Source organism: Oncorhynchus gorbuscha, linkage group LG17 (assembly GCF_021184085.1).
Source record: "Oncorhynchus gorbuscha isolate QuinsamMale2020 ecotype Even-year linkage group LG17, OgorEven_v1.0, whole genome shotgun sequence".
Lineage (NCBI taxonomy): Eukaryota > Metazoa > Chordata > Actinopteri > Salmoniformes > Salmonidae > Oncorhynchus > Oncorhynchus gorbuscha.
In genome coordinates this window covers 39999662-40023377 of record NC_060189.1, presented here as the reverse complement: position 1 = coordinate 40023377, position 23716 = coordinate 39999662, and the positions used below count along the sequence as shown (strand labels likewise).

Here is a 23716-nt window from a genome sequence, read left to right as displayed (position 1 = left end):
TCAGCAGAGCACTAGCGGTGGTTTGGTACGGTGTCTCTCTAGAACACCGTTAGGTCAGCAGAGCACTAGCGGTGGTTTGGTACGGTGTCCCTCTAGAACACCGTTAGGTCAGCAGAGCACTAGCGGTGGTTTGGTACGGTGTCTCTCTAGAACACTGTTAGGTCAGCAGATCACTAGCGGTGGTTTGGTACCGTGTCTCTCTAGAACACCGTTAGGTCAGCAGAGCACTAGCGGTGGTTTGGTACGGTGTCTCTCTAGAACACCGTTAGGTCAGCAGATCACTAGCGGTGGTTTGGTACCGTGTCTCTCTAGAACACCGTTAGGTCAGCAGAGCACTAGCGGTGGTTTGGTACGATGTCTCTCTAGAACACCGTTAGGTCAGCAGAGCACTAGCGGTGGTTTGGTACGATGTCTCTCTAGAACACCGTTAGGTCAGCAGAGCACTAGCGGTGGTTTGGTACCGTGTCACTCTAGAACACCGTTAGGTCAGCAGAACACTAGCGGTGGTTTGGGACCATGTCTCTCTAGAACACCATTAGGTCAGCAGAGCACTAGCGGTGGTTTGGTACCATATCTCTCTAGAACACCGTTAGGTCAGCAGAGCCCTAGCGGTGGTTTGGTAAAGTATCATGCTTCACTACATGTTATTGTTGGGCCGCTGTGGGTTTGTTTGGTAATTCAAGGTGTTATTTTTGGACTCTAGCTGCCTTTGTTAGCCATCTTTCCAGAGCTACCCATAGCTACAGTGAGTGTCTGCAATGAGAATGCACAAAGACTGCTTTATTGAAGAGATAGGATAAAACACGTTTGGCTATGCTAGTGATACTATCGGGGAATGCCAACCAAATCAGATAGTTACACGCCGACGTGGTGCCAGAGAAGAAGAACAAATAAGTCCGACAATGAGAGATTTCTCAGAGTTTCTGCTAGATTCCGGGCAGGCGTCCAGCCATAGACACACACACACACACACACACACACACACACACACACACACACACACACACACACACACACACACACACACACACACACACACACACACACACACACACACACACACACACACACACACACACACACACACACACACACACACACACACACACACACACACACTGGCCTCCCTACCCCAGAGTGTGTCTCTGTTCTGGTGATTGTCTTCGTTGGTTTCCAGGGGATGTTTCTCCTGGCCAACTCTCCATGCCTCTTGTGGATCTCCAAGAATTCTCTGGTCGAGCTCCCTCTCTCTCTCTCTCTCGCTCTGTTTACTATGTGTGTCAGTGTTTGTTTGTTAAAGCAATGAATTCAGAGAGCCCTATCAATACCCTGTGCTCTGTTCTCCCAACTCTTTTCCCCAATTTACACTCCTTCACTCAGAGAGAAATACAGATATTTTTTATTATCCGTGGAACAGGTTGCTTTGGTGATGTTAATGTTTATATGGAGGAGAGCTAGAAGAGTCACATCCCAATGGCTCTGTCGTGTGCAGTTGAGCAGGACAATTTTGTTTTGCCTCTAACTTAGCTCTTCGGTTTCCTTCCAACCTGGGATAGGTGAATGGTCCAAAGAGAGTGGCGGAAGTTATGAAGGGGACCATCAGTCAGTCATACATTATGGCTGCGTTTACACAGGCAACCCAATTCTGATCTTGTTGCCACTAATTGTCCTTTTGACCAGATCAGATTTTTTGCCAATAAGGGCTGCCTGTGTAAACATAGCTTATGCGACCTGTCATGATGTTATCAAGAGAGAAAGGAGTACTGGGGATAGACTACAGTGTAGCGTAGCCTCTTGGTAATGAGGTTTAATGTATGGATCTGTAAAAAAATATCTTCTCTTTTTTCATCTTGTCTTCTCCATCCCCCCTTCCCCTCATTCTCTCCCTCTCTCTGTGTCATATATCTGGATGGAAGTTGTTAAGACTGGAATAACTTTCCTTTCATTGTATCGTGTGCCTGGTGAATCTAGACCCACTCATGCACCACTAATAGTTATTCTTCCTGGCACAGAATGTTGCGTTCCTGGTATCCAACTCCATTCTTGACTCATTCATAGGCAGGCTCCTCTGTTATGACTACTGGGATACATTTGTTTTAACACCCAACCTCAGCTAAAGTAAAGCCTCAACCTGAACCTGTTCCATGAATGGCCTTCTCTGCTGCAGAACTCTGGTTTTTGGTCATGCTGAAATCTAGCTGAAGGTTGGAAGTGGAATGCATGTATGGGTGGTTTGTGGAGGGGATTGGGGAGAGGACATCTGTTTTGCGTGTGTTAGAGACACAGCCAGAGATGTGAGTCAAGACAGGATACACATGATCAGTGGATAGAAGGCTTTGATCAGAGGCACAACACAGAGCTGAGCACAGCTCTGAGCCAAATTTTTTTAAAACAGCAACGAATATACCTTGATATAAGCTTGTAATATCTTATGTTTCACCGAGTTGTGGCTGAGCGACGACATGAATGACATACAGCTGGTAGGTTATACACTGTAGCGGCAGGATAGAACAGCAGCCTCTGGTAAGACAAGGGGTGGTGGTCTATGTGTGTTAGTAAACAACAGTTGGTGCACGATATCTAAGGAAGTTTCGAGGTTTTGCTCGCCTAAGGTAGAGTATCTCATGATAAGCTGTAGACCACACTATTTACCAAGAGAGTTTTCATCTATATTCTTTGTAGCTGTCTATTTACCACCACAAACCGATGCTGGCACTAAGACCGCACTCAATGAGCTGTATACGGCCATAAGCAAACAGGAAGACGCTCATCCAAAGGCGTCGCTCCTAGTGGCCTGGGACTTTAATGCAGGGAAACTTAAATCCATTTTACCTCATTTACATTTACATTTACATTTAAGTCATTTAGCAGACGCTCTTATCCAAAGCGACTTACAAATTGGTGCATTCACCTTATGACATCCAGTGGAACAACCACTTTACAATAGTGCATCTAAATATTTTAAGGGGGGGGTGAGAAGGATTACTTTATCCTATCCTAGGTATTCCTTAAAGAGGTGGGGTTTCAGGTGTCTCCGGAAGGTGGTGATTGACTCCGCTGTCCTGGCGTCGTGAGGGAGTTTGTTCCACCATTGGGGGGCCAGAGCAGCGAACAGTTTTGACTGGGCTGAGCGGGAACTGTACTTCCTCAGTGGTAGGGAGGCGAGCAGGCCAGAGGTGGATGAACGCAGTGCCCTTATTTGGGTGTAGGGCCTGATCAGAGCCTGGAGGTACTGAGGTGCCGTTCCCCTCACAGCTCCGTAGGCAAGCACCATGGTCTTGTAGCGGATGCGAGCTTCAACTGGAAGCCAGTGGAGAGAGCGGAGGAGCGGGGTGACGTGAGAGAACTTGGGAAGGTTGAACACTAGACGGGCTGCGGCGTTCTGGATGAGTTGTAGGGGTTTAATGGCACAGGCAGGGAGCCCAACCAACAGCGAGTTGCAGTAATCCAGACGGGAGATGACAAGTGCCTGGATTAGGACCTGCGCCGCTTCCTGTGTGAGGCAGGGTCGTACTCTGCGGATGTTGTAGAGCATGAACCTACAGGAACGGGCCACCGCCTTGATGTTAGTTGAGAACGACAGGGTGTTGTCCAGGATCACGCCAAGGTTCTTAGCGCTCTGGGAGGAGGACACAATGGAGTTGTCAACCGTGATGGCGAGATCATGGAACGGGCAGTCCTTCCCGGGAGGAAGAGCAGCTCCGTCTTGCCGAAGTTCAGCTTGAGGTGGTGATCCGTCATCCACACTGATATGTCTGCCAGACATGCAGAGATGCGATTCGCCACCTGGTCATCAGAAGGGGGAAAGGAGAAGATTAATTGTGTGTCGTCTGCATAGCAATGATAGGAGAGACCATGTGAGGTTATGACAGAGCCAAGTGACTTGGTGTATAGCGAGAATAGGAGAGGGCCTAGAACAGAGCCCTGGGGGACACCAGTGGTGAGAGCGCGTGGTGAGGAGACAGATTCTCGCCACGCCACCTGGTAGGAGCGACCTGTCAGGTAGGACGCAATCCAAGCGTGGGCCGCGCCGGAGATGCCCAACTCGGAGAGGGTGGAGAGGAGGATCTGATGTTTCACAGTATCGAAGGCAGCCGATAGGTCTAGAAGGATGAGAGCAGAGGAGAGAGAGTTAGCTTTAGCGGTGCGGAGCGCCTCCGTGATACAGAGAAGAGCAGTCTCAGTTGAATGACTAGTCTTGAAACCTGACTGATTTGGATCAAGAAGGTCATTCTGAGAGAGATAGCGGGAGAGCTGACCAAGGACGGCACGTTCAAGAGTTTTGGAGAGAAAAGAAAGAAGGGATACTGGTCTGTAGTTGTTGACATTGGAGGGATCGAGTGTAGGTTTTTTCAGAAGGGGTGCAACTCTCGCTCTCTTGAAGACGGAAGGGACGTAGCCAGCGGTCAGGGATGAGTTGATGAGCGAGGTGAGGTAAGGGAGAAGGTCTCCGGAAATGGTCTGGAGAAGAGAGGAGGGGATAGGGTCGAGCGGGCAGGTTGTTGGGCGGCCGGCCGTCACAAGACGCGAGATTTCATCTGGAGAGAGAGGGGAGAAAGAGGTCAGAGCACAGAGTAGGGCAGTGTGAGCAGAACCAGCGGTGTCGTTAGACTTAGCAAACGAGGATTGGATGTCGTCGACCTTCTTTTCAAAATGGTTGACGAAGTCATCTGCAGAGAGGGAGGAGGTGGGGGGAGGGGGAGGAGGATTCAGGAGGGAGGAGAAGGTGGCAAAGAGCTTCCTAGGGTTAGAGGCAGATGCTTGGAATTTAGAGTGGTAGAAAGTGGCTGTAGCAGCAGAGACAGAGGAGGAAAATGTAGAGAGGAGGGAGTGAAAGGATGCCAGGTCCGCAGGGAGGCGAGTTTTCCTCCATTTCCGCTCGGCTGCCCGGAGCCCTGTTCTGTGAGCTCGCAATGAGTCGTCATGCCACGGAGTGGGAGGGGAGGACCGAGCCGGCCTGGAAGATAGGGGACATAGAGAGTCAAAGGATGCAGAAAGGGAGGAGAGGAGGGTTGAGGAGGCAGAATCAGGAGATAGGTTGGAGAAGGTTTGAGCAGAGGGAAGAGATGATAGGATGGAAGAGGAGAGAGTAGCGGGGGAGAGAGAGCGAAGGTTGGGACGGCGCGATACCATCCGAGTAGGGGCAGTGTGGGAAGTGTTGGATGAGAGCGAGAGGGAAAAGGATACAAGGTAGTGGTCGGAGACATTTCTACCAGCATGTTAAATGTGCAAATAGGGAAACAAGCTCTAGACCACCTCTACTCCACACACAGAGTGGCATACAAAGCTCTCACTCACCCTCCATTTGTCAAATTTGATCATAATTCTATCCGCCTGATTCCTGCTTACTAAAACTAAAGCAGGAAGCACCAGTGACTCGGTCAATAAAAAAGTGGTCAGATGAAGCAGATGCTAAGCTACATGACTGTTTTGCTAGCACAGACTGGAATATGTTCCGGGATTCCTCCGATGGGATTGAGGAGTACACCACATCAGTCACTGGCTTCATCAATAAGTGCATTGATGACGTTGTCCCCACAGTGACTGTACGTACATACCCCAACCAGTACATACCTCTGCCGCTTTCAAGGAGTGGGACTCTAACCCGGAAGCTTATAAAAAAATCCCGCTATGCCCTCAGACGAACCATCAAACAGGCAAAGCGTCAATACAGGACTAAGATCATTCTACACCCATTCAGCCGCTCGTCAGATGTGGCACAGCATGCAAACTGTTACAGACTACTAAGGACTATTACAGACTGCACAACCGCGAGCTGCCCAGTGACACAAGTCTACCAGATTAGCTAAATTACTTCTATGCTCGCTTCGAGGCAAGTAACACTGAAACATGCATGAGAGAATCAGCTGTTCCGGATGACTATGTGATCACGCTCTCCGTAGTCAATGTGAGTAAGACCTTTAAACAGGTCAACATTCACAAGGCCACAGAGCCAGATGGATTACCAAGACGTGTACTCCCGGGCGTGCGCTGACCAACTGGCAAGTGTCTTCACTGACATTTTCAACCTCTCCCTGTCTGAGTCTGTAATACCAACATGTTTCAAGCAGACCACAATAGACCCTGTGCACAAGAACACTAAGATAACCTGCCTAAATGACTACAGACCGTAGCACTCACATCTGTAGCCATGAAGTGCTTTGAAATGCTGCTCATGGCTCACATCCACACCATTATCCCAGAAATCCTAGACCCACTCCAATTTGCGCACCGCCCAAACAGATCCACAGATGTTGCAATCTTTATTGCACTCCACACTGCCCTTTCCCATCTAGACAAAAGGAACACCTATGTGAGAATGCTATTCATTGACTACAGCTCAGTGTTCAACATTGTAGTGCCCTCAACGCTCATCACACTAAGCTACGGACCCTGGGACGAAACACCTCCCTCTGCAACTGGATCCTGGACTTCCTGACGGGCCGCCTCCAGGTGGTAAGGGTAGGTAACAACACATCCGCCACACTGATCCTCAAAACGGGGGCCCCTCAGGGGTGCGTGCTCAGCTCCTTCAGCCCCTGTTCACTCATGACTGCATGGAATGATAGTTAGACTCCAACACTATCATTATGTTTGCCGATTACACAACAGTGGTAGGCCTGATCACCGACAACGATGAGACAGCCTATAGGGATTAGTTCAGAGACCTGGCCGTGTGGTGCCAGGATAACAGCTTCTCCCTCAACGTGATCAAAAGAAAGGAGATGATTGTGGACTATTCCCCCTCAAGAGACTGAAAAGATTTGGCATGGGTCCTCAGATCCTCAAAAGGTTCTACGGCTGCACCATCGAGAGCATCCTGACTGGTTGCATCACTGCCTGGTATGGCAACTGCTCGGAATCCGACCGCAAGGCACTTCAGAGGGTAGTGCGTACGGCCCAGTACATCACTGGGGCCGAGCTTTCAGAGGAAGGCCCTAAATATTGTCAAAGACTCCAGCCACCCTAGTCATAGACTTTTCTATCTGCTACCGCTCATCAAACAGTACCAGAGCACCAAGTCTAGGTCCAAAAGGCTTCTTAACAGCTTCTACCCCCAAGACATAAGACTCCTGAACATCTAATCAAATGGCTACCCAGACTATTTGCCTTGTCCCCCCTTTTATTCTGCTGCTACTCTCTGTTAATTATCTAGGCATATCACTTCAACTCAACCTACATGTACATATTACCTCAATTACTAACCTGTGTCCCCGCACATTGACTCTGTACCGGGACCCCCTGTGTATAGCCTCACTACTGTTATTTTATTGCTGCCATTTCATTATTTGTTACTTTTATTTCTTATTTTTTCTTGACACTTATTTTACTTAACACTGTGTTGTTGGTTAAGGCTTGTAAGTAAGCAAATAAGATTAGATTTGATTAACCCGGAGTCAATACATGTTTGGAACACATTTGGCAGCGATGACAGCTGTGCCTCTTCTTGGGTAAGTCTCTTAAGAACTTTGCAAGCCTTTGCCATAGATTTTCAAGCAGTGACAGATGCGGCCACCACTACTCAGTGACTTGTTGGAACACAAGGCTTTGTATTGAGGCTAAAAAGTGTATTCCTTTGCCATGCTTTTTTGCAGTATTACTTTAGTGCCTTGTTGCATACAGGATGCATGTTTTGGTATATTTGTATTCTTCTTTTCACTCTCTCACTTAGGTCATTACAATGTTTGTCGATCCATCCTCAGTTTCCTCCCATCACAGCTATTGAACTCCATAGCTGTTTTAAAATCCCCTATATCCTCAGAGTGACATCTCTGAGCAGTTTCATTCCAGTCCTGTTTCATTCCAGTTCAGGACTGGAATGTATCATCAAACTATATCTTTGATGTGTCTGGGTGGTTTAATACGTCATCCACAGCATAATTATTAACTTGACCATGCTCAAATAGATATTCCATGTCTGATTTGTTATTGTTGCCCATCTATCAATCTCTGCCCTTTTTATGAGCCTTTCGAAAAGCTCCCAGGTCTTTGTAATTGAATCTGTGCTTGAAATTCAATGCTTGACTGAGGGACTTTACAGATGCTGTATGTATTGGGGACAGAGGAAGGGGTAGTCATTCAAAAACCCCTATTATTTCACACAGAGTGCATGTAAATTATTATTTGATTTGTTAAGACATATTTCACTCCTGAACTTATTAAAGATTGCCGAATCAAAGGGGGTGAATACTTATGCAACAACTATATTTTTGTTATTTATTTTTAAAATGTACTATAATTGTTTTTCATTTGTAAAAATGCGTTGATTTTTTTGTGTAGATCAATGACACAAAAAAGCACAATTAAATCTATTTCAAAACCCCTTTGTAATGTAACAAAATGTGAAGAAATCCAAGGGGGGTGAATACTTCTGATACCCACTGTATATCCATAAGAACAGTACAGTGTGATATCCTACCATGAAGACAGTGATGGATTAGACAGACAGACAGACAGACAGACAGACAGACAGACAGACAGACAGACAGACAGACAGACAGACAGACAGACAGACAGACAGACAGACAGACAGACAGACAGACAGACAGACAGACAGACAGACAGACAGACAGACAGACAGACAGACAGACAGACAGAGATGGGTTAGACAGACGGACAAAGCACAGTCAGTGTCAAGTGACTGGGTTTGATGTTGTTGACTCAAGAGGCCTCTCTCTCGGCCCAGACTCACGGACTACATACTAAAGTGAACCAGATGATGGAGATTTGTGTGTGTGTGCGTGCACACGTTCGTGCGTGTGTGAATGTGTATGTGTGTGTGATATTCTACCTGCTTGTACCATCCCAGGCTTCACTCAGAACCTCTATCCCTGTAGACGGTATTATTTTGGTATTACTGCTAACGCCAACCAGCTGTGATGTAGACTGACAGACTGACTAAATCTCTTCTCTGTAAAGCAGATACCTACATACCTTGTGGAGTAAAACAGCTTTGACTTGAGTTGTATGTACTTTGATTGACTGATTGATGAAGAATAATACATACTGTATAAACAGTACATACATTTTAAACATGACAGCACAATAAAGTCAGATACTTATTTCCATTTGATTTATTTAACTCGGCAAGTCAGTTAAGAACACATTCTTACACTGGGACAATTGTGCATCGTCCTATGGGACTTCCAATCACGTCCGGTTGTGATACAGCCTGGAAGTGAACCAGGGTCTGTAGTGACACCTCTAGCACTGAAATGCAGTGCCTTATTAAACAACTGCGCCACTCGGGAACCCATTGTGGTTATTAAAGTGCGTGGTGCAGAAACATCCATACAGTTAAGTGTTTTGTTTTGCTTTGTCTCAGAGCCCTATACTAGGAATCAGGTTTGAGCAGTTACAGAGGTAACTTTGGTCAACTTTGAATTCAACTCGGGATAACCGGTATCATGAAAGTGACTCACCTTTTAGCCAGTTTAATTTCTATGGGAATGAATCCTTCAGAACTAACTTGCTCCCAGGCACGCTAACGCAAGGCTAAGCTGTCTGAGCTGGGAGTTGAGGAACAATGAAATCAGATTTCCTCCCTCATAAAGATTGCGTCATCCTTCCCCTTCATTTGAGGACGACTGATTAAATATTTTATTAATCAAATGTTTTTTTGTGTGTTAAAAATAGTCATGTTAAAATACCTACCACATTACACATTTAGCAATGACAGAATGCATTTAAAACTTCACATAAAGTAAAATTTGTGTATACAATGACTTAATACAATTATTTTATCGAAAGAAGTGGGAAAAAAGGTGCTTATACATTGATGAGCACACCAAAGCACAACAAAGACGACATTAATGATAAGTAATAACATGAAGACAACACTTGTAAAAGCTTATTTGAAACAATAGCCTGCTGAAATGGCAAGATAACTTTTTTTCATTTTGATTTGGACATACCGGTAAATGAAAATGTGGCACTGATTCGCCCATGGATTGATGTTTCAGCATGGTTTCAATAAAGAGTTCAGCGTTCGACTAGCCATGTGCAACATGCACCCGCAGTTACAAGCCTAGAATTACTGCCAGGTGGACAAGTGATATCAAATCAAACTTTATTTGTCACTTGCGCCGAATACAAGTGTAGACCTTACCGTGAAATGCTTACTTACAAGCCCTTAACCAACATTGCAGTTCAAGAAAATATTTACCAAATAAACTAAAGTAAAAATTATAAAAAGTAACACAATAAAATAACAATAACGAGGCTACATACAAGTCAGTGTGCGAGGGTATAGGCTAGTTGAGGTAATTTGTACATGTAGGTAGGGGTGACGTGATTATGCATAGATAATAAACAGTGAGTAGCAGCAGTGTACAAAACAAATGGGGGGGTCAATGTAAATAGTCCGGTGGACATTTGATTAGTTGTTCAGCAGTCTTATGACTTGGGGGTAGAAGCTGCTAAGGAGCCTTTTTGGTCCTAGACTTGGTGCTCCAGTACTGCTTGCCGTGCGGTTGCAGAGAAAACTGTCTATGACTTGGGTGACGGGAGTGTCCAACAATTTTATGGGCTTTCCTCTGACACCGCCTATTATATAGGTCTTGGATGGCAGGAAGCTTGGCCCTAGTGTTGTACTGGGCCGTACGCACTACCCTCTGTAGCGCCTTATAGTCCGATGCCCAGAAGTTGCCATACCAGGCGGTGATGCAACCATGCTCTCGATGGTGCAGCTGTATACATTTTTTGAGGATCTGGGGACCCATGCCAAATCTTTTCAGTCTCCTGAGGGGGGAAAAGGTGTTGTCGTGCCCTCTTCACGACTGTCTTGGTGGGTTTGGACCATGATAGTTCGTTGGTGATGTGGACACCAAGGATCTTGAAACTCTAGACCTGCTCCACTACAGCCCGTCAATGTTAATGGGGGCCTGTTTGGCCCACCTTTTTCTGTAGTCCACGATCAGCTCCTCACATTGTGGGAGAGGCCAGTTCTCTGACCTCCTCCCTATAGGCTGTCTCATCGTTATCGGTGATCAGTATCATCAGCAAACTTAATATTGGTGTTGGAGTCGTGTTTGGCCATGCAGTGGTGGGTGAACAGGGAGTACAGGATGGGACTAAGTACACACCCCTGAGGGGCCCCAGTGTTGAAGATCAGCGTGTCAGACAAGTTATTGCCTACCCTTACCACCTGGTGGTGGCCCGTCAGGAAGTCCAGGATCCAGTTGCAGAGGGAGGTATTTAGTCCCAGGGTCCTTAGCTTAATTACATTTACATTTAAGTCATTTAGCAGATGCTCTTATCCAGAGCGACTTACAAATTGGTGCATTCACCTTATGACATCCAGTGGAACAGCCACTTTACAATAGTGCATCTAAATATTTTAAGGGGGGGGGGGGGGGTGAGAAGGATTACTTTATCCTATCCTAGGAATTCCTTAAAGAGGTGGGGTTTCAGGTGTCTCCGGAAGGTGGTGATTGACTCCGCTGTCCTGGCGTCGTGAGGGAGTTTGTTCCACCATTGGGGGGGCCAGAGCAGCGAACAGTTTTGACTGGGCTGAGCGGGAACTGTACTTCCTCAGTGGTAGGGAGGCGAGCAGGCCAGAGGTGGATGAACGCAGTGCCCTTGTTTGGGAGTAGGGCCTGATCAGAGCCTGGAGGTACTGAGGTGCCGTTCCCCTCACAGCTCCGTAGGCAAGCACCATGGTCTTGTAGCGGATGCGAACTTCAACTGGAAGCCAGTGGAGAGAGCGGAGGAGCGGGGTGACGTGAGAGAACTTGGGAAGGTTGAACACCAGACGGGCTGCGGCGTTCTGGATGAGTTGTAGGGGTTTAATGGCACAGGCAGGGAGCCCAGCCAACAGCGAGTTGCAGTAATCCAGACGGGAGATGACAAGTGCCTGGATTAGGACCTGCGCCGCTTCCTGTGTGAGGCAGGGTCGTACTCTGCGGATGTTGTAGAGCATGAACCTACGGGAACGGGCCACCGCCTTGATGTTGGTTGAGAACGACAGGGTGTTGTCCAGGATCACGCCAAGGTTCTTAGCGCTCTGGGAGGAGGACACAATGGAGTTGTCAACCGTGATGGCGAGATCATGGAACGGGCAGTCCTTCCCCGGGAGGAAGAGCAGCTCCGTCTTGCCGAGGTTCAGCTTGAGGTGGTGATCCGTCATCCACACTGATATGTCTGCCAGACATGCAGAGATGCGATTCGCCACCTGGTCATCAGAAGGGGGAAAGGAGAAGATTAATTGTGTGTCGTCTGCATAGCAATGATAGGAGAGACCATGTGAGGTTATGACAGAGCCAAGTGACTTGGTGTATAGCGAGAATAGGAGAGGGCCTAGAACAGAGTTCTGGGGGACACCAGTGGTGAGAGCGCGTGGTGAGGAGACAGATTCTCGCCACGCCACCTGGTAGGAGCGACCTGTCAGGTAGGACGCAATCCAAGCGTGGGCCGCGCCGGAGATGCCCAACTCGGAGAGGGTGGAGAGGAGGATCTGATGGTTCACAGTATCGAAGGCAGCCGATAGGTCTAGAAGGATGAGAGCAGAGGAGAGAGAGTTAGCTTTAGCAGTGCGGAGCGCCTCCGTGATACAGAGAAGAGCAGTCTCAGTTGAATGACTAGTCTTGAAACCTGACTGATTTGGATCAAGAAGGTCATTCTGAGAGAGATAGCGGGAGAGCTGGCCAAGGACGGCACGTTCAAGAGTTTTGGAGAGAAAAGAAAGAAGGGATACTGGTCTGTAGTTGTTGACATTGGAGGGATCGAGTGTAGGTTTTTTCAGAAGGGGTGCAACTCTCGCTCTCTTGAAGACGGAAGGGACGTAGCCAGCAGTCAGGGATGAGTTGATGAACGAGGTGAGGTAAGGGAGAAGGTCTCCGGAAATGGTCTGGAGAAGAGAGGAGGGGATAGGGTCAAGCGGGCAGGTTGTTGGGCGGCCGTCACAAGACGCGAGATTTCATCTGGAGAGAGAGGGGAGAAAGAGGTCAGAGCACAGGGTAGGGCAGTGTGAGCAGAACCAGCGGTGTCGTTTGACTTAGCAAACGAGGATCGGATGTCGTCGACCTTCTTTTCAAAATGGTTGACGAAGTCATCTGCAGAGAGGGAGGAGGGGGGAGGATTCAGGAGGGAGGAGAAGGTGGCAAAGAGCTTCCTAGGGTTAGAGGCAGATGCTTGGAATTTAGAGTGGTAGAAAGTGGCTTTAGCAGCAGAGACAGAAGAGGAAAATGTAGAGAGGAGGGAGTGAAAGGATGCCAGGTCCGCAGGGAGGCGAGTTTTCCTCCATTTCCGCTCGGCTGCCCGGAGCCCTGTTCTTAATGATGAGCTTCGTGGGCACTATGGTGTTGAACACTGAGCTGTAGTCAATGAACAGCATTCTCACATAGGTGTTCCTTTTGTCTAGGTGGGAAAGGGCAGTGTGGAGTGCGATTGAGATTGCGTCATCTGTGCATCTGTTGGGGCGGTATGTGAATTGGAGTGGGTCTAGGGTATCCGGGAGGATGCTGTTCATGTGAGCCATGGCCATCGTAGTATGGATGAAGCCTGAGCTTGAATATGAAGCTAACTGAAGCTGGCTGTCTTTAGAAAAGCCTGAGTAGATCTAGCTTACTTCATAGTATACACCTCCGGTTAGGTCATCATGATGTGAAATTGAATTAGCTCATTTGTTGTTATCTTCATTCAGTCAGTCTTCAGCATGTTCATTCAGTCTTATCTAACTACGTGTGGAATGTTCTGTAATGCCACAGAAATGTCATCTTGTATCAACATTTATAAGATTATTGTCTGAACATTTCACAACATTTTAAAAACATTCTGAGAAAATGTTCTGATCCAAAATATAGTGTTGCAACAATAGGACAAAGCTGGTGCATGGGCCTGCATCAGGACTCTTGTTAAAGATATACCTCCTCTCAGGGATCATCTCAATGGATGGATTATCTGTCATCTACTATCAACCTGTATGCATGAAATGATGCATGAAAAAAATGAAATAATTGATCTCTTTTTTCTTTTGGTGATATCTCAGGCTAGCCCGGGTGGCGATGTGGGTGAGACTCTGGAGGACCTCCAGCAGCAGAACCAGCTCCAGAGCCTGGCATCATCCAACCCATCCTCTCAGAGACCCCGACACCGTGGCTGGTCCCAGGGGGTTCTGCCCAAACCAGAACCAGAGGAGGACCCAGAACCCTTCATCCTGGACCTCAGGAACTTCCCTGAGCTGGCCAACGCAGACCTGGGATCTCACAACCCTAATATACAGGTAGGTTTTCACAACCCTAATGAATAGGCAGGTTTACACAACCCTAACGTACAGGTAGGAGAGGACACATAATGAAATATTACACTATGTATTATATAGTACACTACATGACCAAATGTATGTGGACACCTGCCCATCAAACACCTATTTTTAAAATCACGGGCATTAATATTAAGATGGTCCCCCCCTTTGCTGCTATAACGGCCTCCACTCTTCTGGGATGGCCTTCCACTAAATGTTGGAACATTGCTGTGGGGACTTGCTTCCATTCAGCCACAAGAGCTTTAGTGAGGTTGGGCACTGATGTTGGGCGATTCATTTAGGCCTGACTCACATTTGGCATTCCAATTCATCCCAAAGGTGTTTGATGGGGTTGAGTTCAGGGCTCTGAGCAGGCCAGTCAAGTTCTTCCACACCGATTTCGACAAATCATTTCAGTATGGACCTTGCTTTGTGCACAGGGGCATTGTCATGCTGAAAGCGGAAAGGGCCTTCCCCAAACTGTTGCCAAAAAGTTGGAGGCATAGAATCGTCTAGAATGTCATTGCATGCTGTGGCGTTAAGATTTCCCTTCACAGGAACTAAGGGGCCTAGCCTAAACCATGAAATACATCCCCAGACAATTATTCCTCCTCCACCAAACTGCTCCGGAGTCCAATGGCAGAAAGCTTTATAACACTCCAGCCAACGCTTCGCTTTGCGCATGGGGATCTTAGGCTTGTGTGCGGCTGCTCGGCCATGGAAACCCTTTTCATGAAGCTCCCAATGAACAGCTTTGTGCTGATGTTGCTTTCAGAGGCAGTTTGGAACTCGGTAGTGAGTGTTGCAACTGAGGACAGATGATTTTTCTACGCGCCACGTGCTTTAGCCCTCGGCGGTCCTGTTCTGTGAGCTTGTGTGGCCTACCACATCGTGGCTGAGCCGTTGGTTCACCTAGACGATTCCATATCACAATAGCAGCACTTACAGTTGACCGGGGCAGCTCTAACAGTGCAGAATTTTTACGAACTGACTTGTTGGAAAGGTGGCATCCTATGACGGTGCCACATTGAGTCACTGAGCTCTTCATTAAGGCCATTCTACTGCCAATGTCTATGGAGATTGCATGACTGTGTGCTCAATTTTATACACTCAATTCGTCAACAATGGGTGTGGCTGAATAGCTGAATAGCTGAATAGTGGACTACGTTGACTACTTTTGTATATAGAGTGTATCTCTGGAGCTCTTCTGTTTAGTACATCAGAATATATCACACATGTTATGGTTGTATGGGCTTAGTAGAGTTTCCAGTATTGCTTACATCCATCCAACGTACCTTTCAGATCTACCAGTAGTGTTATCGGATCTACTGTTAGTGTAGAGTGAAGAATTTAATAAAAGGAATCTATTGAAGAGCATTGGGATGAAGTCTGTATCTTTATATTCATGATCAATTGGAAGGAAGCTTATTGTAATAATGTTTCTATCTAACCGTTGTCTCAATGACCCCAAAGCTTTATAGTACCCTATCGCTCTGGCGTAGGGAAGGACAACTGTCACAGCAAAGATTTCAGGATGTTTTTAATGATACTATGTACAGGATTACCGTAAGCCTAACACACACACACGCGCACACACACACACACACACACACACACACACACACACACACACACACACACACACACACACACACACACACACACACACACACACACACACACACACACACACACACACACACACACACACACACACACACACACACACACACACACACACACACACACACACACACACACAGCGCTGCATATATGCATCATTATTGTTGACAGCCAATTTATTCAGCGACAAACTTTTGCACCTGGTTTTGCAATCCAGTTTCTCTGTATAATGTGTGAGCCATGCCAAAGCCTGTTTGACAGCTAATTCTCACGGGGCTGCGTGTTAGAGTAATTTAGAAGCATAATGACTTAAGGTTAACAGAAAACGACTGAGGTACCAGATTGCTGGATTGAGTGCTTTCAGTAAATATTAGCTGATGGGTAACAATGGATGGTTGGAAAAGTGTTGATAGTATCAAACTGTGCCTGCCCTGGAGGCAACTAGCAGAACATAGCTCATCCAAAGAATGGTACACTCTTAGGAAAAAATTATTCCCAAAGGGTTCTTTGGCAGTCCCCATAGGAGAACCCTTTTTGGTTCAAGGTAGAATTTTCGGGGGGTTCCAGTTATAACTCTTTTGGGTTCAATGTAGAACCCTCTCTGGAAAGGGTTATACATGTAACTCAAAAGGGTTCTTCAGAGGGTTCTCCTATGGGGACAGCCGAAGAACCCTTTTAGGTTCTAGATAGCACCTTTTTTTCTAAGAGTGTACCATGTTTTGATCCGGCATGAAAAACACTTAATAACTCATGTTCTTCATAACCGAGTAAGTTAAGAAGGAAACATTTACTGAGCGGGCAAGAAAGTTAATTTCTTTAAAGTGGGCTGAATCCTGACTAGACACCCATGCACAGAACTCAGACTTCTGTGTACATCATGCATTGATGTCTATGAGGATTTGCACAAAATTCAAGTTCCCGAGTTAGGCCTGGGTAAAAGGCAGTATTTAATAGGTTTAGAGACTGTATTCCTCTAGTGGTGTTTCATATCTGATTGCTGCTACTGTTCCAAACACACTGTGAACCACTGGCCAACAGTAGAGTTTACAAGACTCTCTGTTTTCCTTGCATTTCATTTAGTTGATCATTTATCCCTTGAATTTCTTTCTTGCTATTATTGTAAGAGGCTGCAGGGACTCCAGAATAAGAAGGGAGGTGGGGCGTTTGCTCTAAAGCTTATTGTATCACCCCAACACACACGTGAATGCACACACACGCATGTACCCACACACATGTACACACACACACACGCACGCACGCACGCACGCACGCACGCACGCACGCACGCACGCACGCACGCACGCACACACACACACACACACACACACACACACACACACACACACACACACACACACACACACACACACACACACACACACACACACTGACTCTCCCTCCCATCTTTCTTCACAGCTGTTTTGAGTCGGAGCGGCCTCTTAAATTTCTCCATGCGAGACCTTTACAGTGGGGTGCTTCAAGTCTGCCATGATGCTCAAACATCTGCATGGGGTTTAGGGAGAGAGCAGAGAAAACAGCCAAATCTAAGGGGTGAGAGGTCACCGCATTATTTTATTATTTTAACAAGCACTTTTTAACGTGCTCTCCAAGCGCAGCAGATCTTGATTATCTCAAAAGTGCTTTTTTATACAGAAGTATGAAGAAAAAAACGTTCATTTTATTTTTAGTGTTATTGCAGAGGGTTTATGTGTGCAAGTGGATTTGAAAGGAAATTAAGTTAGACTTTGGGGAAAAACTGACACAAGAGAAGCCCAGGTATCCAGAAATTGAAAGAGCCTCGTTATTATAACAAGGAAAATGTGTTCTTGATCCAAGTGGGATTGGGCCATCCTTTAGTCTATAGGAACCAGACAAAGCTATTTGTAAGTCTTTCTTTGGGAGCCAGCCGCTAATATCCTTGGTTGCTTTAGTGGGCTTTTTACCTTGTTATCACGTCGGCTGGAATTCATTGGTTTTGACTGTGGAGGGTCATAGCGTGACGAACTGAGTGAACCGTACCAAACTGTACTGGCACACTATGGGGAATAGAATACAACAATAGAGTAGATTTGAATAGAACCAAATGCGTCCGATATATAAATAATGGTGTTTAAGATATTTTTGTCTTCCAATACACATGCGCACAAACACTCGTCCCTCTTGCTATCATCGTTGACAAATTACCAACAATCTGCATAGTACAATCTCCTGATTGACAATACACAGGAAATATTTTACTGGAGTGGCTTAGTTCACTATGGTTTGTCTGGGGCATTAATACTGTAAGTGCCTGTCCTTCAGATCCATGGTTATGTATGAGTCACAGCCTATAATGGGTCATAGTTAGGCCTAATACACTTCCTCCACTTACCGCTCAGACAGGGGGAAGGAAATAGAGCTCAGCTTCAATGTGCAGAGGTCTTATACAGTACAGTACATTACAGTCCAACTTCACCCCGCTGACAACTAGCAAGACCCATACAGTGAGCTGGCTATGTCCTCTCTTTGCCCCTTGGAATCATGCAGGCTTGTAATGACGCCACAGTGTGTCATGTCCTACTACTTCGCTTATTGGTTTTTAAATCAAGCATTGTCATATTTTGATATATGAATCTTCATTGACTTGTTGGTCTACTGACAATGATTGTCAGCAGAGAGCGAGGTAGAGACAGAGAGACACAGAGAGAGAATGAGATGATGTTAAGGGTCTGACCGGCATAAGACTAGTAGCTGTGACTCACCATCCTAATCTGTGTCTTTAGCCAGTGGGTTGTCTTTATAAACAGTTGTAGCAGCCATCAGATGGTAACTACTAGCAGAAGCATAAACAACCATGCCTTTGTCTGGACCTGCAGGCTCGTGGCAGTCTATCAGTCTATCCCCTATCCCTCTATCTTGCTCCCTCCATCTCTAGCTATCCCTCCCTCTCCACCACCACACACCCTTATCCCACACCTCACTCCTTCCACCCCTCCCTTTACAACCCCACTCTAAGTATCTCTCCCGTCATCCCTTTTCACTCTTCCACTCTGTTCTCTACCTCCCTTCATCACATACTACCCCAACCACCTTCCTTACCTTCTCCCTTCATCACATACTACCCCAACCACCTTCCTTACCTTCTCCCTTCATCCCATACTACCCCAACCACCTTCCTTACCTTCTCCCTTCATCACACATGCCTGGACACACTGTCTACAAACCTACCTACACACCCTCAGTACCCTGGTTGGTTCATCCCAAGAATCTAGTGGGTTCAGATAGGACATCAGACTGGCACCAAGAATACAGGGCTGGGACAGAACAGACCATGTTGTTTGACGGGGGTGGAAGGGGGTTGTTTATTTTTCTTTCCAATGTTGCACGTCTGGAGCTGAGCCTGTAAATGTTAGGTTGTTTACAGTAGAAGCAGTAATGTTAGTATATAGAATGGTAATGGACAGTGGTTGAGCAAGGAGTTTTCCCTGAACACGTAGCCTGACTACAGGGAAGTACCTCTGGTCCCTAATTGTTATTGCTGGTATAACTAGGACCCAGAGTTTTTCCCGGTGAGGTCATGTCAGGAAAAACACCTGGTCCTAGTCATATTTTCACCAGGAAGTACATATCACATACAGTACTGGAAGGGTTTTTCCCTTATCCCCATAGTTTCTTTAACCTCTGTTGCATTCCCTTCCTAACATTACTAGCCTGCCTTCGATTGCTGTGACTACAGTTACAGAAGCAGTTTTGTGGCCAGTGTATGTGTTATCAGTATTACTCTACAGTCATGGCTGTTTTACTATCATCTGGGAAAGTACTGTGTGTTCAATAATTGCTAGCCATCAATCGCACAAGAGTCTGTGACACCCTGGGTGCGACCCAAATGGCACCCTACTCCCTATATAGTGCATTACTATCAGTCCTGGTCAAAAGTAGTGCACTATATAGGGAATAGTGTGCCATTTAGGATGCAGCCTGTAAGACTCCATAAGATTACACAAGCAATTGTGTTGAATGTTACTCTTGGCAACAGCTTCGGTCCAGAGGCAAATTACTCTATGATTTTGTTGCAATTTGCTGAGGATAATTGTGAAGTGTGAAATCACACCCTCAATTCCCAGTTGTAGAAAGGTTAACTTTTATAAAGGTTTCACATTATTCAGTTGTGATTACACAGAATGCAATATTCTATACATGAAAGGAGGATTGGAGACCTGGGAAAGATTTTGCTACTCGTATTATCACTTGAATTAGTATTTAATTAGTACACACGTTGAGAAGGGTGCAGAAACCATGTGTGTTTGGCATTGGCATGTTGTTCAAGGCAATGAAAAAAGTATTTCATTTGAAACCTAAAAGATCTCTTTCATAGTGTATTTGCTCTCTCTCTCTCTCTCTCTCTCTCTCTCTCTCTCTCTCTCTCTCTCTCTCTCTCTCTCTCTCTCTCTCTCTCTCTCTCTCTCTCTCTCTCTCTCTCTCTCTCTCTCTCTCTCTCTCTCTCTCTCTCTCTCTCTCTCTGTATGTCTCTCTCTGTCTCTTGTTCTCTCTCGCCTCCCCCCTCTCCTCCAGGTGACCATCGAGGTGGTGGAGGACCCACAGACAGAGATGGAGATGGACCTGGCCAAGGAGGGGGGGGAAGGGGGCCGCAACGACTGGTCCCTTTCATCGGAGGAGTGGCTGGGCCACAAGAAGCTGTTCTGGCCTCTGTTCTGGGAGTACCCAGACCAGGCTGAGAGCGGGCCTGGCAGCAGGGCCAGCCTAGAGGAACAGGAGCAGCCCACAGAGGACTATAACTACAACCCTGAGGAGCAGGAACCTGTGCTTAGTGGGACCGGGGGGACTGGGGTGGGGACAGGCGTGGGGGTGGGGGGCGGCTGGGGCAGCCGCTGGAGCAGCAACAAGGGATGGGACTCCAAGGAGAACTACGGTATGTTTTTTATGAAGAAATGTTTTTGTTCTTGTAATTATCACAAAATGATAGATAAAGAAGGAACAATTCAGCAGAATCAAGTTACAATGGGTGTTTCTCAATATGCATACTACCGTGCTCCACGCTCTCATGCATTCTACGAGGACGTTCCCTTGAGTAGTTCTTGTGAGGACGAGAGTGTGGAAAACGCATAAAACATTACATTTGACAAGCACTCGAACCCCCCGGACCCATATGGGCTTGCATCTGCACACACTACAGTGGGTATTGTAGGCAGGTAAACATGCCAAAATGAACATAGAATCTATTTATTAACGTATCAAGATCAAATCGTATGAGATGTGAATGGGCAACATGTCATTCTGAAGCCAGAGTTTATTTTCTCTCACTTCAGCTCAAACAATGGCCATTGATTTCAATAAATGTTGCATAATTTTTTACATGGTTGCATCATAATTCTGTGCATACTTTCTATTGCGGCTTGCATCAATGAATGCTTCAAAATTTATACAAACAGAGTATGCATCCGAGAAGTACCCTCCGAGCTTCATTTGACATTGATTTGGACTCCTACCCCTCCGTGTTCCAATTTGCGAAACATCCAATGTGTACCATTGTGTAGCACCACCACCTGCCTGGACGATATACTGCAAATAACATCCTCTTAAAAAGACAACTTTTTAAAACGCCCCACAGGAAGCAGAAGTTTTGGCCCTTCAGCTTCTTCGACAATGATCAGATAAGGCTTCTAAGAGAATGTATGGCTTGTGTATTGTTACTGTACCTTCATATTGTAGAATAGGTTTCCTCCTGTTTGTTTGGTGTCCCTGATCTGATCACAGATCTGAGAGAGGGCTGGTGTTTGTGTATGGTTCGGGGGTCAGTGGTCAGGGCATGTATGTGGCGAGCTGTCTGAGATGTTTTTGTCCTGACAGTTTCCTCCACGAGGCTCAGAGACAGCAATACTACGGGCCTCCGTCCCCCACTGTCTCCGTCCCCCACTGTCTCTCCTTTTCTCCCCGCGCCTTACCCTCTGTTCCGCCGACATGATTTATGATTCAAGGCTGTTTGCTCAAGGTCCGCTACATAAACATGTCAACTCCCTCCCTCCCTCCCCCTCCCTCCCTCCCTCCCTCCCTCCCTCCCTCCCTCCCTCCCTCCCTCCCTCCCTCCCTCCCTCCCTCCCTCCCTCCCTTCCTCCCTCCCTCCCTCCCTCCCTTGAGGCTCTCTTCCAAACCCTCCCTTTCTCCCTCCCTCCCTCCCTTCCTGAGGCTCTCTTCCAAACCCTCCCTCCCTCCCTGAGGCTCTCTTCCAAACTCTCCCTCCCTCACCTCTATGATGCCTATCAGTTGTAAACAGCCAGCCAGGAAGAGGGAGGAACAGGACTTGGCCTGTTTTGGTGTACTGTGTTCACCTTGGATAAAGAAATGTTCATGGCATGAAAGATGATTGCATTGTTGGATGTTTAGGCCTACTGTCTACTGGGGAGACAATTAGAGGTGTTTGTTGACATCCTAGAGATTCAGCTTTACGTTCCAAGAACTTAAAGATAACTTACTGTAAACTTGATATTGTATACTGTAAGGCCTGTAGGTTAGCCTCTTTAGAAATGCTGCTTTTGATGGTCATTATGTCCCATTATAAGACATCCAAGAAGGTTGATCTTTATAGTGAAAACTGCCCAAGACATGCTCTTACAGACTTGATGTCTGCTACTCTGTATAGCCTTTCGTTATCCTCTTCATTCAGGGATAACTTTATCTAACTATTTTAATATGTGGCTCAGACTGAAATAAAATGGCCAAAATAGAATGATTACAGTAGTGAAGTCACAGGGCTGCATTCAATGAAGAAGGTAGGAACATTTTTGGGAAGACCTTAATTCGCCTCCGGTAGTTATAATCTGTCTGAACCTTGAACTCTCCTTGTCAACCCTCAAGCTCATTCATTAAGCCCTCTGGAAAGAGCTTCAGTTCTTGGCTCTGGCTCTGTGTTCTGGGTTTTTGGTTGGTTGTTTTAGTGTTCTCCCTCGCTCTCTGACAGTAGCAGTTAGCCACCAGACTAGCTAACAGCTCTCTAATGCTGTTAACCTGATCAGTAGGCAGTCACCTCTAAGTGAGACCAGTCAGCCCACAGTGCTACGGCTCTGCTTTGTCTGTAGCGCTCTGCCAAAAGAGCTCTGATAGATTATTACTATTCGCATATCCACAGCAGACAGGCCACCATTGTCTGGGGGGGGGTTTGGTTTTCTATTATTTATTATTCAACTCTATGTATTTCTTAATGTTATTTTGAGTGGTACAGGTTTTGTAAATTTCTAATTTGAAATGGATAGTATGTACCCTAAGAAAAAAACGATAAAACAAAAAATATCACACAAAAAAAATATTTAAAGGCATGATTAAAGATATGGTAGTACAGGTCAGATAATAACAGGGGGAAAGATAAAGCTAGTGGGCTGGAGAGATCAAATTGAAAGGGGGAGAAAGAAAGAGATGGCCAGCAAGAGGGCAGGCTCAGGGAGGAACTGAGAGAGCGAGCGCTCGACCGTCAGTCCATTGTGTGTGTCCTTTGAAGTTGACACTGGTTCTTGGGATAGAGCAGTCATTTGAACCTCTGCTGGGCTGAGTCTCAGGGTAATGGTGGCATAGTGTCTCCTCACAACCCCCTGGCCAAACAACTAATTTTTATTTGTGATCATTTAGACATAAGAGAGGGGGGGGGGAGCACAGGCATTTAGGGGGGTGGAGGAGGGGGGGCAGGAGTTGTCAAATCAAATCCAATACATCCACATACACATATTTAGCATATGTTATTGCGGGTGTAGTGAAATTCAACAGTGTAGTAGTATCTAACAATTCACAACAATACACATTCATCTAAAAGTAAAAGAATGGAATTAATAAATGAATAAATAAATATTACAATGAACAATGTCA

At 46.3% G+C, this 23716-nt stretch overlaps 1 protein-coding gene across 1 annotated transcript in view; it reads left to right on the top strand.

Moving 5' to 3' along the window:
* LOC124001419 (isthmin-2-like) overlaps positions 1–23716 on the top strand; it is a 61312-nt gene that overhangs the window by 23442 nt on the left and 14154 nt on the right. Inside the window, exons 2-3 of the mRNA XM_046308155.1 lie at positions 13988–14221; positions 20417–20774. Of these exons, the coding sequence (XP_046164111.1) occupies positions 13988–14221; positions 20417–20774 (592 nt within the window). The remainder of the gene's footprint in view (positions 1–13987; positions 14222–20416; positions 20775–23716) is intronic.